At 56.2% G+C, this 17,976-nt stretch overlaps 2 protein-coding genes across 5 annotated transcripts in view; one reads left to right on the forward strand and one right to left on the reverse strand.

The window, feature by feature from the left end:
• Nucleotides 1–8,719, forward strand: part of ORAI2 (ORAI calcium release-activated calcium modulator 2) — a 12,916-nt gene extending 4,197 nt beyond the window's left edge. For 3 of the 4 annotated variants that reach the window (XM_006057150.4, XM_006057151.4, XM_006057149.4), the window contains exons 2-3: nucleotides 233–470; nucleotides 5,214–8,719. In XM_006057150.4, the coding sequence (XP_006057212.1) occupies nucleotides 246–470; nucleotides 5,214–5,753 (765 nt within the window). In that variant the 5' untranslated portion in view covers nucleotides 233–245 and the 3' untranslated portion in view covers nucleotides 5,754–8,719. The remainder of the gene's footprint in view (nucleotides 1–232; nucleotides 471–5,213) is intronic. The other variant, XM_025275089.3, reaches the window with a different exon arrangement.
• ALKBH4 (alkB homolog 4, lysine demethylase) lies at nucleotides 7,876–17,976 on the reverse strand. The gene is made up of 3 exons (XM_006057152.4): nucleotides 17,804–17,976; nucleotides 14,698–14,895; nucleotides 7,876–11,365 (listed from the first exon to the last, which is right to left on the reverse strand). Exons 1-3 carry the CDS (start codon nucleotides 17,924–17,926, stop codon nucleotides 10,775–10,777), a joined length of 912 nt encoding a protein of 303 aa, XP_006057214.4. The 5' UTR covers nucleotides 17,927–17,976; the 3' UTR covers nucleotides 7,876–10,774.

Below are 17,976 nucleotides of genomic sequence, written 5' to 3' on the forward strand. Positions count from 1 at the left end.
TCCTAAAGATGCACCCGCTTGACCCCTCTTTGCTACAGGTGGTCCCTACATTCCTGTGTGGGGACAAGCCTCAGAGGCCAGGGCCTCACCCTCATGCACCCCTGGATCCTGTGGCCCTGGTGCAGGGTGTATATAGCGGGCCCCCAGGAAAGGTAGAAGGAACTTGGAAGTCTGGGTTCTCCACGCCCTGGGGGGATCCTCGGGTATACCGGAGTGTCTCTCCTGCCCCCAGCCTGGCCCCCACCATGAGCGCCGAGCTCAACGTGCCCGTGGACCCCTCCGCTCCTGCCTGCTCGGAACCCGGCCACAAGGGCATGGATTACCGGGACTGGGTTCGCCGCAGCTACCTGGAACTGGTCACCTCCAACCACCACTCCGTGCAGGCGCTGTCCTGGAGGAAGCTCTACCTGAGCAGGGCCAAGCTAAAGGCCTCCAGCAGGACATCCGCCCTCCTCTCAGGCTTTGCCATGGTGAGTGGAAACACGTGGTGGGAAATACAGCCAGTAAGGTGGGCTTCTGCTCACTGAAATCCTGTGATGCTTCAGGGAGCAAAGCCCACCCTCTGGGCCCTGCTAGCAGCCAGGATGGACCACTAGGGAAGCCTCTGTCCAGAGACTTCCCTGGAGGTCTAGGGGCTAAGACTACAGTCTCAGTGCAGGGGGGCCTGGGTTCAATCCCTGGTCAGGGAACTAGATCCCACAGGCTGCAACTTAAGATCCCACGTGCTGCAACTAAGACCACTCCCCCACCCCCACCCTCCAATAAAAGTCTCCGCCCAGGTCCCACCCCCTCCAAGGGGATTGGTCTGGCAACAGGGAGGGTGACCTGGGGCACCCAGGGGAGTCCCCAAGCCCTCAGAAGGCCCCCAAGAGTTTGGGAATGTGAGCAGGAACTGCAGAATGAGCCCGGTTTGCTCACTGTAACCCAGCTGGGCATGCACACACTCCCCGGAATCGGAGCCTCTGGCCTGACTCCTGGCTGCCTGGTTATGCTTCCCTTCTGAGTCACCCCCCCAGGGCGAGTCTGCCTGGGGAGGAACTGCGGGCCCCCAGGAAGGGCCACATCTCCTGTTGACTCCGAAGCCTGCAGACCTCATCCCTCTGGGGATCGTCCCATTGCGCGGGGATGTCAGGATCCCAGTGAGAACTGCGGCCACCACTCCTCTCTCTGTTGTCTGCTGAAGTCCTATTGGGCTGGAAGCAATTCTTTTTATTTTTTTTAATGTGGAAACAATTGTTCTTCCATAACCTAGAGGGTCAGTTGTCCAGTGGATATGCAGAAAATAGAAAGGTGTCCGAGAGAGCCAGTGTGGCCACTCCTTTGACAAGGGCTTGCCAGACATGGGTGCCGGTCACCCTCGGAGAAATGAGACATTGTGTAGTCAGGACGTGACTTCATACAGGGCGGGGCAGTGGTCACCACATTTAGAGGGCAGTCAACCACATTCAGGTCTGTGGTTTAAAGCAAACGCTGATTCAGGTCTTGCGAATTATTTTTTAAAAAACAGGGTCTTCCCTGATGGTCCAGTGGCTAAGACTGAGCTCCCAAAGCAAGGGGCCCGGGTTTGATCCCTGGACAGGGAATCACATCCCACAAGCCACAACTAAAGATCCTGCATGCCACAACTAAGGCCCGGCACTGCCATATAAAAACATATTAAAAACAAACAAAAAAACCCCCATAATTACAAAAGTGTCCAATCACATGGAGCAAAATTTTGGCTCAAAATGATTTTCTTTCATCACATTAAAAAAGAAATATTTTCTCAAGCTTAATTTTAAGAAATACGCAGGCGAATTTTCGATGTCACTATTAAAATTAGATCTTGGGGGACTTCCCTGGTGGTCCAGTGGCAAAGACTGTGCTCCCAATGCAGGGGCTCCCGCGGTTTGATCTCTGGATGGGGAACTAGACCCCTGTGCAGCCAAATGAATAAATATTTTAAAAATTAAATTTTGTTTTCTACCTTCACAGAAGAATTATAGTACTGCATTAAGCTTTTTCTGACCTGTATGTGTGTGTGTATATATATATATGTGTGTGTGTGTGTATATATATATATATATTTTATCTTCGGAAAACTAACTCTGAGAAGCACTGCCCGATTGAATGCAGTAGGACGGTTTCCATTCTGTGTGGGGCCCAGGTCTTGGAAATCCCTTCCTGTCTGCGGGCGGTCTCTTGAGACTCCAGTTTGGATTTCCAAATTTAGGGAAGAGTCACTTTTTCCAACAAAATGCTCACCCAAGTTGAAGGTTATAAACCCCTCATTGAAATTTGAAAACAAGCCCTGTGAAGCTTCAAAACAAAGAGTGAATCCTGGAGGATTAGTTTGAGACTTAGCTGCAGGCTTCAAGGGTATGAAGTGGCCTGAGAATGGGAGCAGTGACCTTTGAGAGGCAGGGGTGGAAATAATAATGCATTTTCTCAGCTTTCATGGAGTATCTCCTCTGTATCAGCCAGTACTCCCTTTAAGCCGGCGGTGATAACATTTCAGAAACCACACAGACCCCAGTAAATCAGATAATTGTTCAGACTGCAAAGCCACGTAGGAGAAAGAAGTGATGAATACTGATCGTCAGCCAGTATTTCCGCTGTGGAAACTATAGCTGAATAAGGACAGGGTCATGGAAAAATGAACAGGCGGTGCTCAACACGGAGTCTGTTCTGTGTATTTGTTGTCGCTCAATCGCTCAGTCATGTCCAGCTCTTTGTGGCTCTATTATGTATTCCCTAATTAGAATTGCAAAGCTGGTCCTTTGTCCAACAGGTGCTCATGCCTGACCTTAAGCTTATTTCATGTTTATCCTGCCCCTAACACAGAAAACCTGTGATCCGAGGCCTGTGATAAAATATCTACATAAATACACTGAAATATGGCCTTTGGCCTTTTCTCCTGCGGTGGAACAAAACTGCTTTCCTTGCCGGCCTTTTAATCATCTTTGTTTCTTATCTCTGCACCCTCTGAGGTTTCAGTTCAGTTCAGTTCAGTCGCTCAGTCATGTCCGACTCTTTGCGACCCCATGAATTGCAGCATGCCAGGCCTCCCTGTCCATCACCAACTCCCGGAGTTCACTCAGACTCACATCCATCGAGTCAGTGATGCCATCCAGCCATCTCATCCTCTGTTGTCCCCTTCTCCTCCTGCCCCCAATCCCTCCCAGCATCAGACTCTTTTCCAATGAGTCAACTCTTCACATCAGGTGGCCAAAGTACTGGAGTTTCAGCTTTAGCATCATTCCTTCCAAAGAAATCCCAGGGCTGATCTCCTTCAGAATGGACTGGTTAGATCTCCTTGCAGTCCAAGGGACTCTCAAGAGTCTTCTCCAACACCACAGTTCAAAAGCATCAATTCTTCGGCGCTCAGCCTTCTTCACAGTCCAACTCGCAACATCCATATATGACATCCTTTTTTGTTGGGTCACATTCTTTGTGGTCACAAGAGCCTACCCATGCTACCAGGGCACTGAGAAAGGACCACCCCTCCCTCACCTTGGCAATGTAGCCACTGACTCTCTGGAGCAATAATCATTGCAGAGTTTCCATTCAAGCTGTGGTCCACTAGGACTGACATTATCTTCTTCCCTACTAAGGGTTCCATCTCCACTGAGGACAGAATGAGGGGATAAGGCAGTAGTTGCTAGAAGTTGTGAAATCTTCTTTCTTGTAAATTTCTTAAACCTGGGATGGCTCTGGGAGTTCCCTGGCGGTCCAGTGGTCAGTGGTTGGGACTCTGGCACCTTTTTTTTTTTTTTGGCTGCTGTGGCCCTGGGTTCAATCCCTGGTCAGGGAACTAAGATCCCACAAGCCACACAGTTCAGGAAAAAACAAACAGGGATGGCTTAGATGTAGGAGACAAACAGTGAGTGGAAGAGCCTTCTTCTGGCTTCTCTCTGCCTCCCTGCTCCTGCTGTCTTAATGGGTCTGGTTTCTTATCATTGGGTACTTGAGAGAAAGCCCTTGGTGAGCCAAGACTAAACCTTCCACTGGGGCTGGTCTGCAGAGCTGGGGTGGGGTGTGGGCCGCAGGGGAGCCATCCCGAGTGGACTGGGTGTGACCTGGGGAAGCATGGCAGGAGCTTGGCACCCAGTCTGGATTTTGAAAGCCCCTTAGGGCTTCTGGTGAGCAAGTCTCAGCCTAAATAGACGCCCACTGCTACAGAGATAGGGAGAAGGCAATGGCAACCCACTCTAGTACTCTTGCCTGGGAAATCCCATGGATGGAGAAGCCTGGTAGGCTGCAGCCCATGGGGTCGTGAACAGTCGGACACGACTGAGTGACTTCACTTTCACTTTTCATTTTCATGCACTGGGGAAGAAAATGGCAACCCACTCCAGTATTGTTGCCTGGAGAATCCCAGGGACGGGAGCCTGGTGGGCTGCCATCTATGGGGTCGCACAGAGTCGGACACGACTGACGTGACTTAGCAGCTACAGAGATAAGCTGGGGCTTCTGGTCCTTTGGTGGGCCTCTTAGTCCCTTTCACTTAAAAGTGATTTATATGTTATTGAAGTGAATACACGCACACAGTTTAAAACCCCAGCAGCCCCTGGTTCCCACCCCTGGAGGAGCCCCTCCGTCTCCACATGGAATTCGGGAATTACTGTTTCTTCCACTTTCTAGAGGTTACCTGTGGCCTAGCTCTGACCGCTGCTGAAGATTCAGCTGTTTTCCCAGCCCAGGCCGTTTCCCAGCTTCCCCTTCTTACCATTGTTCTCATGTATATGGCTATTCCTGGCCTTCAGAGATGAGGCTGCTCCTTCCTGCTTTTGGTCTCAGCTGACAGAGGCACCCTGTGGCTTGTGTGAGTCTGTCCAGTGTACAGTTCTGGGGGTCATCAGGAGCCTCCATTGTTCCTTTTTTTTTTAACCCCCTGAAAGGTCAGGTTGTTTGTTTTGAAAAGCAGCAGTTGTTGGCAGCTAAGTCCCACTGCAGCCTGGCTCTGCTATCAACAGCAGTGTTGCATTTTCCCAGGCAAGTGTGGCCTCTGCCCTGGGCTGGAGCTGGGCACCCCCAGTACTCCTCCATCCTTGGCACCCAGGGGGAGATCTCCGCGGGACCCAGTGCTTCTTTAGCCTTTTCTGTACTTTTTAGATTGCCCTTAGTGAGATCTTCTCTAGCATATCAGGAAAAAGTTCACAATGTGTGAACAGGGGAAGAGAGTGCCCTCTGATCTATGGAGGCCCCCACTCAGCACCCCCTCTGCCTCACAGGTGGCCATGGTGGAGGTGCAGCTGGAGACGCAATACCAGTACCCGCGGCCACTGCTCATCGCCTTCAGCGCCTGCACCACGGTGCTGGTGGCCGTGCACCTGTTCGCCCTGCTCATTAGCACGTGCATCCTGCCCAACGTGGAGGCCGTGAGCAACATCCACAACCTCAACTCCATCAGCGAGTCCCCGCACGAGCGCATGCACCCCTACATCGAGCTGGCCTGGGGCTTCTCCACCGTGCTGGGCATCCTGCTCTTCCTGGCCGAGGTGGTGCTGCTCTGCTGGATCAAGTTCCTGCCCGTGGACGCACGCCACCAGCCGGGCCCCCCACCCGGCCCCGGCGGCCACACCGGCTGGCAGGCCGCCCTGGTGTCCACCATCATCATGGTGCCTGTGGGCCTCATCTTCGTGGTCTTCACCATCCACTTCTACCGCTCGCTGGTGCGCCATAAGACCGAGCGGCACAACCGCGAGATCGAGGAGCTGCACAAGCTCAAGGTGCAGCTGGACGGGCATGAGCGCAGCCTGCAGGTGGTGTGAGCGCATGTGCTCCTGGGCGCGGCCGCCGCGTCCACATCACTTGGCGTGGACCGGAACTCGCCTGCCTCCTGGACAGTTTCAGACACGCGGATGGCCAACCGGGCTGCCGAGTCACTGCCAGACGGTTTGAGACCAAAGTTCTACTCCTGTCTTAATGCTAAGACCTGGCTCGTTTTCCCTCGGAGGATGGGAACTCTTCAGTTAAAGGGGAGACTGATGGCTAAGAGCTCAGGGCAAAGAAAGGCTGAGTCTTTGGCCATGGGGACTTCCTGAGGCAAGGAGGCCAGGCTCTGGGTTGTAATGGGCGGTCACGGGTCCCCTCAGAGACATGGACCAGCTTGGGGCGGGAGCCTGGCAGGGGCCTGGAGAGTCGGGGCGGGAGCCTGGCAGGGGCCTGGAGAGTCGGGGCAGCATCCTGAGTTCAGGGAAGGGATGGCACCCTGACTCTGGAGCTGGGCTGGTGGCAGCCCAGGGGCGTGAGTGATGGTACCACCCTGCTATGAATAGACTGGGCACAGGATTAACGGCTTGGCCTGGTGCTTCCCTCCCTGCCCTGGAGGGGGTTGGGTGGCCTGGCCCTGGGACGGGCAGGCAGGAACCTGGGTAGGGCAAGTCAGCCCAGCAAGCGCACCAGACTAGTCAGGCCTTGGATGAGATGTCCAAGGTCAGAGGCCTGTGGGGTCAGGAGGCCTGTCTCTGGGCATCCCAGGTGAGGTGCCCACTTGAGCTGGCTAACTGAGGGGTGACCTGAAGCAGCCTGGGCTCAAATTCTCTCCCCAGACAGCAGGATTCCTGGCCACACTGACCCAGTGAGGCCACCAGGTTGGGGAAGGGGCCCACAGTCCACAGACATCCTTCTCTCAACCCGAGGGTCCCCTGAGCTGTCAGCCCTCTGAGCTGTAGCTACAGAGGGTGGGACACTGGCCAGGCAGCTGAGCTCACCCGTCTCCTTGCTGCCTGTGGCCCCTGCTGTGGGAGGGGGGCAGCCTGGGGGACTTACTGTCTAGATAAGGCCATGGCCTGGCCCGGTCCGTGGGTGGTGGTGCCAGAGGCCAGCCGTGGCCACATGTGGGTTCTGCTTATGACAGCAGGGAGGGTGAGGTCCCGTGTAGTGCTCCCCGGGGGTCCCCCCCAGGCCTTCCGGCCACACCCACCCAGCTCATACTTCTATACAGTCATGGTTTCTGGTGTTTTCGAGATGGGCATCTGGTGGACCTGAGCCCATGTCCTGGGGCAGAACACGTACATGCTACAGCTCAGCTTATCTGTGAGCTTGCTGTGCCCTGAGCTGCTTTTAAGAACCACATGTACCATACTGGCCAGCAGCCACCAGAGAGGGGTGCCTTTTCTTTTGTTTCCACAGTCATGGGACTTCATGCTCCGATGGCATTTCTGTCCACAGCCTAGTAGCTCTGCGGTGTCTGGGTTGCATGTGCCAGGAAACGCTGGTGGGCCTGACCGGGGTTTCCAAGACGGTGACATACTGCTGAGAACATAAGCCTTAACACGTCGCTCTGAAATGCTGGGAACCCCCAGTGCAAGTCGTGGCACTTACGGGGAGCCTGGATGTTGTGTCCTGTGGGGCCAGAGGAGAGCCCTGGCGCCTTCTGAAGGGCGTGTCCCTCACATCCTCTGCTGACATCTGTCGTGACTTGCTTGGTCCTTAGCTCATGTCTCCTCTCCTGGAGCCTTGTTGAAAAGGCTCGTCTGGTTTAATGTATTTGCTTTGTGCAAGGTCAGCATCACCGCAAGACCACCACTGTGTGTCCCGGTAGGGACCAGACAGGCCGGCTCCTCCCCACTGCTGGAGGGGGCAGCAGCCCCTTCCTCTAGCCTGAGCCTTTTGAGAGGGGCCTCGCGGGGCTCACTGCGACCCACTTTGCTGGGCCGCCTGGTGCCCCTGCCCTGTGAGCCAGGCCCATGGAGTGCCCAGTTCCCCCACATCTTGGCAAGCACACCCCAGGTATCAGCCAGGAGCCCGCTGTTAATGCCTGGCCCGTGGCACTGGTGGGAGGGGGGTTTCCTAACCTGGCCGCATCAGGGCCGGGCACTAGGCGCCAGGGATGGTGGCGCACAGGCAGGGGAGAGGCCGCGCGACACGCTTACACACTGACTAGGAGAACAGCGTTCTTGTAATTTATTTTCATCCGGCAAGTTTTCCCGGCTCCAGCCTTTCTAGTTCCCAGAGGTATGGGGCAAACAGTTTCTGTGAGAACAGAGCTGACCATGGGTTGGGGACTGGTGATGGGGGTCACCCTCAGGGCAGCCCAGAGCGTCCTGAGGCTGGAGAGTGAGCTATCTGGAGCTGCAGCAGGGCAGTCTGGGAAGGACAGGGAAGCATATTTACAGGCTAGAAATTTGGTTCCTGGAGGTTTAGCCTGATTGTGAAGAGGGTTCCGAGTACAGTGGCCTCTCCATGGTGAGAGGAGCCAGTGTGGGCTTGCCCTATTTTCCTCTGAAAGGAGCCTTCCTGGTGCTCATAAAACAAATGCCTGCAGATACACAGAGGCCGTTTCCAAAGTGGAACACAGTCTCCTTTTAGTACCTGACCAGAAGCAAACTCACGGGTTTCTATTTTGGACAAACTGCCAGGGCAGAATGTATTTCAGTGTCTTCTAGGAAGGTCTGTGCAGGACAAAACCACACAAGCCTGAGTGGATTGAGGCGCATCTACAGACCTTATCTGTCTTGTGCTGAGAAATGCACTATGCATGACGTCATGGAGACCACATGTGGTGTACACCGCCCCCCGCCCCCCCGTCCTATATATGGATTTTTTAAAAACAGTTGCCCTGGATTGAACTGAATAAATAAAGCTACAACTTGCTCTCTGCTCTTGGTGGGCAGCCGTAGGGAGAGGGGATGCTCAGAAGCCCCTCCTCCAACCACTGGTCACCAGTGTCCCAACAGGCTCCCAGGTGAGGGAGGTAGAGGCCCCCTTATTGAACACTTCTGTCCTTTACTAAAATTTTTTTTTGTTTCTTTTGCCATACTGTGCAGTATATGGGATCTTGGCTCCCAACCAGGGATTGATATCATGCCCCCCTGCAGTGGAAGCACAGAGTATTAACCATTGGACCACCAGGAAAGTCCCTTTTATTGTTCTTAACGTTCTGGCACTTCAATCCAGAGGGCCAGCCTGCCTCTGCAGCACAAGATAACTGGGCTGCAGTCAGTCGTCTTTGTGTGTGTGGCGGGGGAGGGGGGCAGAAAAGGCCTGGGCTCAGTGCAGAGCTTTGGGCCAGCAAGCCCATTCTGAGCATTTCCTGTGCGCGCTCAGCCAGCCTGCAGAGACAGTCCTGACTCAGATGCCTCTGGAAGGGCAAAGGGAGAGACGGGACAGACCAAGGCTCGAGACTCCTCACTAGGCCCATTAAGACCCTGCTGAGCTGTGTTTCCAGCCCCTGACATCCCTCTCAGGCTGCTGGGGACACAGGCAGGCAGGTTTTGCATCCATCTCTGCAGGAAAAGCCTAGAGGACACTGCCTGGCCTCAGCTCAAATGGGGCCCTCTGTTGGCAGAGCACCCTGCAAGCTCCATCCAGGGGCCGGGCTGCCCTGAGGCCAGCCTGTCAAGCCCCCAGCGAGCAGACCATTGGGTCTATGTGCCTGCTTGGCAACCAATGTGGCAAGATGGGCTGGAATTCTGGCTGCCTTGCCCAAATGCCACCCTGAGGGGTATGAGGGCTAGGGGGAGGTCACAGTACCTGAGAAGCACCAGTCCCCCACCAGAAGAGGTGTCTGGGAGCCCACTGCCCTCCACGGCCAGCCGCTGGGCCTACTCAGTCCTGTTGGGTCTCTGCCAGGGCCACTACGCAGACAGTGCAGAGTGGCCAGTGGCTCTGCACTCCTAACAGCTCTTGGAAAGTTCCAGATTCCAGAGGGACCGTGAAAACCAGTGCTGTGAATGTCTCCAGGCTGTGATGGGGCACTGGTCCCCCAAGTTTGGCTCCTAGCATGTGGCTGGTGGGCCAGGTATATTGTCATATAAGCAGCAGGAGACCAGGCTGGCCCCCCAGACTGCACTGCCATAACTTCCACCTCCACAGGCTGCTCCTCACCTGGCCGCGGGGCACAGCCGCCCGTCCAGGTCACCACCTCACAGCACTGGCGCCAGGCAGGAGCCACCCTGTGCTGTCCTGAGTTGAGGAGACTCCTCCACAATATCTAACATCGCTGGGGGTGGGGGGCCCAGGCTCCCAGCAGACTGCCCCATTACCACACCCCACACCCCATGGCGTCAAGCATGATCTGGGCAGAGCCGGCTCAGAGGCTGTCAGCAGTCCTGACGTCTGAAACAATAACCACCTCACATCCTCTACCAATCCACTCTCCAATCCAACACGTTCCCTAAACCAGGGGCCTGGGAACTCCCTGGCGGTCCAGTGGTTAGGACTCGCTTTCACTGCAGTGGCCTAGATTCAACCCCCGGGTCAGGGAACTAAGATCCTGCAAGCTGCGTGGCATGGCCAAAAGTAAATAAGTAAAATAGTAAATAGATGCAGGGACTGCAGGCTGGGATGTTCTGCAACCTTGTTGTTCAGTGGCTCAGTCGTGTCTCTGTGTCTCCGTGGACTGCAGCACGCCAGGCTCCTCTGTCCTTTGCTATCTCCCAGAGTTTGCTCAAATTCATGTCCACTGAGTTGGTGATGCTACCTAACCTCTAACCTCTAACCTCAGTTACCCTCTAACCTCATTAAGACAGATGGATAAAGAAGAAAACAGTCTGAAGGGGTACCAACCATTTTTAAGCTCAAATTAGGCCACTGCCCTCAACTGTGACAAACAACCCAAACCAGTGGCCACCGCGCAGGTCCCAAGGGACCGACCCGGGCCCCTCACCGTGAAACCATCCCGGGTGGGGCTCGAGCTGCCAGGCGCCAGGGTGTGTCCAGCAGTCTCCCCTTAAGACCTGAGAAAGACCCTCGTGCTGGGCGCCCCCTTTGATGCTGACCACCGGTCCGCTGGGGAGCCAGCGCCTCCGCCAGGCCCAGCTGCCAGCTCCCCGTCCCGGGCGGCGGCTCACGTGGTGGGTCTCCCCTGAAAGGAGAGCGCCATTTGCAGGAGTTCCCGCCCCAGTTCCTGCTGCTTCCCTCCGGGGCCGAACTCGGCCGACAGCTCCCGGAAGGTGACGCCCACGCGCCGGGCCCCGACGTGCCGCCGGTGGATGGCGTGCTTCCACTGGTGCCGCGCGCCTCCCCTGAGCACCACCAGGGAGCGGCGGGGCAAGGGGACCGCCACCTCCACCTCCTGGCACGGGACGGACCGGCTGGGGGCCATCGCGCTGTCCACCATGGCCTCCGGGAAGCCGGATGGGGCCAGGCAGAGCAGCAGGCTGCCAGGCGCGTCCCGGGACATGGACAGCACGGTGGGGGACAGCAGGTTGAGGCTCACCAGCCGCTCCCCCCACAGCCAGGCATCGTCCAGGTGCGGGTCGATGGCCGAGCCGCGCTCCGGGCAGTAGTCCAGGTTGCACTGCTCCACGGGCCGGAAGTCCTCCAGGATGGGGTAGAGGCTCATCCGCCGCACCACCTCCCGGCTGAAGCTGGGGAGGCCTCGGAAGCTGGCCATCTTTAGCTTCTGTTTCCGGAAATTGACTTTGGGGCCGTAGTCCTAGAGGATGAGGATGAAAAGGAGGTGGGGGATTGGCTGAGTTTACAGAAATGGCATCACACGCCAGGGCAGAAGAATCCTATCACAGACACCAAGACAAGCCACGATGTCTGACTTCGTGGATCTGACATTTCGGCAGAAGGAGACAGACACCAGAGAGATAAATACGAACAACAAACACCAGCTGGCAGTAAACGCCACCGAGAAAAACAAAGCAGGGAAGGGGATATGGAGTGTCGGAGGACGCTCCCCCCAGGCACCGCAGGAAGCAGAGCTGGAGACAGGAGGCCCGTGTGTGGGTGGCGTCCCCCGGACGCCGTGGCCAGGAGTCAGGACCTGGGAAGGAGGAGCAGCCAGGCAGGGCAGGCGGGAGGGCAGGCCCGCCCAAGGCAGTGTTACCCAGCTGGTCAACACTGGGCTTCAAGACCACGAGGGAGGAGTTCCCCAGGACCCAGAAGTGCTTCCACTTCTAGCCTCACTGAAGAGAATGGAGACACGGTCCACACAGAAACCTGTACTCGAATGTTCACAGAGGCACTGCTGACAAAGGCCAGCAGCGCGGCCTCCCTGCTGGTCCAGCGGCTAAGACCGCGAGCTCCCCATGCAGGGGCCCGGGTTCCACCCCTGGTCAGGGGACTAGATCCTACATGCCGCAGCTAAGTTCATATGCTGCAAGTAAGACTCGGTACAGGCAAATTTAAAAAGTCAGAAAGTGGAAACAACCCGTGTCCACCAGCCGATGAATGATCAACAGAGCGTGGTCTAGGAACAGAGAGTGGTCTATCCATGCGATGGAATAATGCTGAGTCACAAAAAGCAATGAAGTCCTGATATAGGGTGCAAAGCGATGAACCCGGAGAACATGCTCGATGAAAGATGCCCGACACAGAGGGTCATACCCCACTTATAGGAATGTCCAGAAGAGGCCAACCCACAGAGACAGACAGCAAGTAAGTGGTTGCTGGGGGTTAAGGAAATGCAAAGTGACTGGCAATGGGTGTGTGTTTGCTCTGGGGTGATGAGAATGTTCCAGAGCTGGACAGTGGTGATGGCCCCACAACACTGGCTACCTGAAAACGAAAGCACTGACTTGCACACTTGAAATGTGGGATATTATGGTGAGTGGCTTCCAAAAGGAAACACACACACACACACACACACACGAGAGGAGCCCTGTAGAATACAGCTCAGATCTGAGGGGTGAGAGGGGAGCATGTATCCACACTCCTGCTCCCTGGGGGCCCCTCCAGTGGAGGGGGGCCCCACCTGGTGGTAGAGTCTCCTTCTCTGTTCTGCAGGAGCCAAGGCCAGCTGGCTCCTTCAGGTCACCCCGACCCATTGGCAGCAGCTGGCAGGAGGGCCACAGGCAGAAAGAAGAGAAGCCAGAGCCCGAGGAATCCCTGGGAGGCTGGGGTGACTGCCGTGGGGACAGCAGCAGCGGAGACAAAGGTTGGGCTGGCGGCCAGCACAGGGTCTTCAGGGCACGGGAAGGCCTCTGTTCACGCTGACATGGGAGGCCTGGAGGGCCTGCAGTGGAGCAGCGACTCTGACCAGATGGTGGGATCACTTCCTACTGAGACGGATGGGAGCGGCGAAGGCTGCGCAGGGAGTGTGGGAGGCAGGTGGCAGCAGCGGCCGGGGGTGAACGTTCTCAGATTCAGGACATGTTTTGAAAGAGTAAAGAGCTGACAGGAATCACCAGTGAAAGCCAGAGAGGACTGTGGAAAGATCCAGGGTTTCTGGTCTGAGTAGGTGGAAGGTGGAATGCACCAGCTCAGCTCCGGACTAACAAACAGGAGAAGCTGGGGCTAGAGATACGAGCACGCGAGCCCTGAATTTTTTGGACCGGGCCTGAGATCAGCTACGGGCGTCTGGAGAGGGAGGAGAGGCCTAAGAACCAGTCGCTGGGTTTACGGGTGGGGGTCAGCAATGAGGCAGTTTCAGAGTGAGTTAAGAGGGAGCAGGAGGAGAGGAGCTGAACAGAACAGCTAACTCTTTTGAGAAGTTCTGCTGCAGAGACGAGAGATATGCAGCTTCCTGGGAGGCCAGTGGGAGAGAGCCGACCTAGAGAGAAGGGAGCTGGACAAGGGCTTCTGAGAAGCAGCAACCAGCCCGAAGCTGAAGAGGGGCTCGGAGGGAAGCAAGGCACAGGAGAGAAGGGAACCTCGGTAGATCCGTGTGTTTTCTCAGAGAGGCCCGGTCATCAGTGGAGAGGGAGGAGGGGAGCGAGGACTGGAAGGACAGCAGCAAAGCCGACGACCTGGGGAGTCAGCATGTCTCTGAGCATGAAGGGCCCAGCTCAGGATGGAGAGCCAGAGCCCCGGGGCCACCTGGGGGTGGGCGTGCGGGCTGGACCCGACCAGGGCTGTGGGTGAGCGGAAGGAGTCTGACAAAGTGAGAGGAGAAAGGGTGAGGGACACCCGAGGAAGTGCCTATGCTAACTGGCTGGGGGGCCAGGGGGAGTCGGGGGGTGCGCACGGGCAGGGGACGCAGAAAGGGGGCCGATGGCTGTCTGGAGGGGGGGAGGACTGCCAGAGATGAGGAACGGAGGAGACAGGAGTGGACCCAAGGACAAGGGGGCTGTGATCCCAACAAAGGGAAGCTTCAGGGTTTGGAGGCCAGAGTATCGGTAGGAACAGGCGTGAGGAGATTCACAACTGACCCAGAGAGCTGCCAACGGGGGTGGGGGCGTCTGGCAGCATTCCACAGGGCTTCCCTGCGGGCTCGGTGGTAAAGAATCCTCTACGCAGGTTTGACCCCTGATCCAGGGGGATCCCACATGCCTCGGAGCAGCAAAGCCAGAACTATTGAGCCTAATGCTCTAGAACCCAGGAGGCGCAAGTACTGAAGCCCCTGGAGCAACAAGAGAAGCCGCGGCAATAAGAAGCCCTCGCACCACAGCTAGGGAGTAGCTCCCGCCTGCTGCAGTGAGAGAAGAGCCCGCACAGCAATGAAGACCCAGCACAGCCAAAAACAAATAACTAAATTCAAGGAATTAAAAAAGAGGCACTCCATGAGAGTCACCAGCACTAGGCCAGCTGGGGAGAGGCCGGAGAGAGCTGGGTGGCCGTCTGCTTCTGAGCACCAACTCATAGGAAGGTAAACAGGCCGTGCTCTGGGCCCTTCCCCAGCATCCCTATTCAGCAGCCCTGCCCTCCCACAGCCCTAGGTCAGCTTGTCCGCTAATGGCTCTGTGGGGTGGCTGCAAAGGAAGGCATGGAAAAGGAGATAAGCACAGGGGCTCCAGGGTCAGGTGCCTGGCAGGGCCCTGCAGCGTGACTGGCCAGAGAGGGCAGGCCCTCCTCCCCGCACCTCGCTCTGGCCCAGCCTACCTGCTTCCTCCGCCCAGACTGTGAGAGCTTCCAGGGGTCGCGGTCCATCAGCTGCACCATCTCGGCTTCTTCCTCTGGGGTCACGAAGTCCTCGATCAGGGTCACGCCTGGGAAGGGGAAGGCCCAGCCTTCAAAGTCAGACTCCTCGGCCCCCACGGCCCAGCCAGTGTCGGGGTAGTAAATGAACCGGTGTGTTTTCTGCAAAAGAAAGACAGGGGTATCAGAGCTTCTGGAGCCCTGGCTCACACCCCACATGTGCCCTGAGAAGCTGCCCCGCCCAGTGGCGCACCCTCCCCGGCAGCACTTTGGGGGGCAGCTGGAGTCTCCAGGGAGGTGGGACCCCTGCCCAGCCCCCGCCTTGCTCAATTTCTCATCTGTAAAAGGAAAGAGAGTACACAGGAACATTCTTTCGTCTTCCACCTTGCAGGTGAGGTGACTGAGGCTCAGCAAAGTTAAGGAACTAGCCCAAGGCTGCACAGCTGGGGAGCAGCCTCCAAGGCCACACTGTTGCTGTGGGCACTGTCTGTTCCCCCCAGGCTAGTGAGGCGTGTGTGAAGGCAGACGGCCCTGATAGGGAGCTGGAGAAATCTGCTCCCCTAAAGCTGAGGCCTAGGGTTGCCCAGGGGGGTGAGTTCACATGCTGGGAAGCCAGAGGGAGAAGCTCTTTCCAGCCACAGTGGGGGTGTCGCTGGGGCCTCCCTGACATGGCGGCAGCCATGGGCACTCCCTGAATTTCTCATCGAAAAAGGACAGAGGGCTTCCCAGGTGGCTCAGTGGTAAAGAATCCACCTGGTAAGGCAGGAGACGTGAGTTCAATCACTGATCCCAGAAGATCCCATTCACAGTGGGGCAGCTAAGCCGGTGTGCCGCAACTACTGAGCCTGTGCTCTAGAGCCTGGGAGCAGAAACTAGTGAAGCCCGCATGCCCTAGGGCCTGTGCTCTGCAACAAGAGAAGCCACGGCAACGAGAAGCCTGTGCACAGCGACTAGAAAGGAGCCCCAACTAGAGAAAAGCCCACACAGTAGTGAAGGCTCAAGAGAGCCAAAAACAAAAAATAAATAAAATTTAAAAAGAAGAGCAGAACTTGCCAGTCACCTAGAGGAGTACCAGACTGATGGCCTCCTGTGGCAGGGCCTCCGGCCAGTGACCCAACACGAGCCCGGCCAATTACCAGGCAGTCTTTGCTCTGGAGCTTCCGGCTGGGTGAGCCAAGACTTCCTCAGATCTGCGCGGGAGTTGGGGGTGCCCCCTGCCTCCTTCCCGTGTATGTTCTAGAGGCACTGCCAGCACCCCCGACTCTGAACCACCGCGTCCCCCTCCTGGCACCTCACGCAGGACACACAGAAAGTAAGGACTCCTCCTGTACATTTCACTTGTTCCTCGGGCATCAGGTGGGGAAGGTGCTACCCGCTACAGTGCCCGGAACCTCCACACCCTCGGCCATGGCAGAGTCCAGACCTCTGGCGAGGTCTGAAACACTTTTTTTTTAAAGAAAGTAATTATGGTGAAATATATACAGCCACATATATTTTATACATAAGACTGATCCTCAACCATATTTTAAGTGCACAGTTCAGGGTTGAGTATATCACACTGTCGTGCAGCCAATTTCCAGAACTTTCTCATCTAGCAAAAGTCTACCTGTTAACTTAAGAAAATGAACTTGCGGTTGCCGGGGCTGGGCGGTAGGGGCTAAGGATGGGGTAGAGGGATAGTTAGGGAGTTTGGGAAGGACAAGTACGCTCTGCGACATTTAAAACCAATGAGGTCCTCCTGTATAGCACAGGGAACTCGGCTCAATGTTACGTGGCAGCCTGGATGGGAGGGGAGTTTGGTGGAGAATGGACACATGTATATGTATAGCTGAGTCCGTTCTCTGTCCACCTGAAACCATCACAACATTGTTAATCAGCTATACTCCAATACAAAATGTTAAAAAAAAAAAAAAAAAAAAGTCTATCCGTTAAACACCACATCCCCTCTCTTCTTTGCTCCAGCCACCGTGCACCCACCACTCTCCTTCCTGTCTCCGTGACTCTGACTACTTTAGACGCTCTACCTGAGTGGAATCATACAGTTTGCCTCGTGACTGCCTTATTCCACTCAGCATAACGTTTTCGGGTTCATTCGTGTTGTAGCACGTGCCAGACTTTCCTTTCTCCCTTTTTCGGACTGAATAATAGTCCGCTGTATGGACGGGCCGCATTTTGTTCATCCTTTCATCTGTCCATGGATACCTGGGTTGCTTCTGCCTTTTAACTCTTCTGAGTAACTCTGCTATGAACATGGGTATACAGATATCTCTTCAAGACACTGCTTTCAATTCTTTTGGGTCCACATCCAGAAGTGAGATTGCTGGGTCATATGGCAGCTCTACATTTAATTTTCTTAGGAACTGCTACTGTTTTTCACAGGACCTTCTTAACTTCCATCAGAGACACGGTTTCTTCACTGGCTTCCCAACCCCCTTTCCTTCTTATCCGCTCCTTCCCCTCGGAGGAACTTTCTAAAGTTCACATGTGATTTTACCTTTAAAACCCTCACGAGCTCACCACGGCCCTCAATAGGAGCCCAGCCTGCCTTCCGTGGTCAGGCCCCACCGGCCTCATCTCCCTCCCCTGACGCATCACCCACCTTCCCCAGGCCTCGGCCCAAACAGTTCCCCAGCTGAAGGCCCTCGCTCTGATCAAAGGCTCTGCGTCCTTCTTTGTTAATTCGTAGGATTAAGGAATCTCATTTCCGTCCAATGCCTCCTGGGACCCTTTGCCCCGAGTTTCGGCACCCTCTGCTCTCGTCCTGTCGTCTTCCCACGGGCAGGTGAGGTTCCCAGCCCAACCCGGGGCGGAGGGGCAGCGGCTACGTCTGCTATCAGACTACCCCCAAGTTCCATAGGTGAGCCGCGGCCGGATTGCACCGACGTCCCAGCCCCTTCTCCACTCCAAGCACACTCCTCAAATCCCTCATCTCTTCACCTCGCAACACCCCCATCTTCAGGGCCGCGGACACGGGCTGATCCGGAACCTGTCTTCAAGGCCAACTTGGGCCTCAGTTTCCCCACACGAAGCACGGAGTTGTGGGCGCGGCGGCCCCTCTCCCACCCCTCACCTGCGAGGGGTGCTGCCAGGGCGGGTCACCTCCGCGCTGCCGCTCGCAGATCAGACAGGTCCTGATGCCCTTGCAACCGCATTCCCGAAGGACCTCGGGAGGCGCCACCGCCGCGGCCGCCATGGCGCCGTCCCGGCGGCCAGGGCGCAGGTGCGGGGCCGCGGGGGCCGCTG

The sequence above is a fragment of the Bubalus bubalis genome, chromosome 24 (genome assembly GCF_019923935.1).
Source record: "Bubalus bubalis isolate 160015118507 breed Murrah chromosome 24, NDDB_SH_1, whole genome shotgun sequence".
In the NCBI taxonomy this organism is placed as follows: Eukaryota; Metazoa; Chordata; class Mammalia; order Artiodactyla; family Bovidae; genus Bubalus; species Bubalus bubalis.

What these genes read in the sequence shown, in the direction of transcription:
- ALKBH4 (XM_006057152.4), bottom strand. Translation starts at nt 17,926, where the DNA reads ATGGCGGCCGCGGCGGTGGCGCCTCCCGAGGTCCTTCGGGAATGCGGT. An exon ending in CCTGGCAGCACCCCTCGCAG is followed by an intron (nt 14,896 to 17,803) that starts GTGAGGGGTGGG and finishes TTTCTTTTGCAG; the next exon opens with AAAACACACCGGTTCATTTA. An exon ending in AGTCTGGGCGGAGGAAGCAG is followed by an intron (nt 11,366 to 14,697) that starts GTAGGCTGGGCC and finishes CTCATCCTCTAG; the next exon opens with GACTACGGCCCCAAAGTCAA.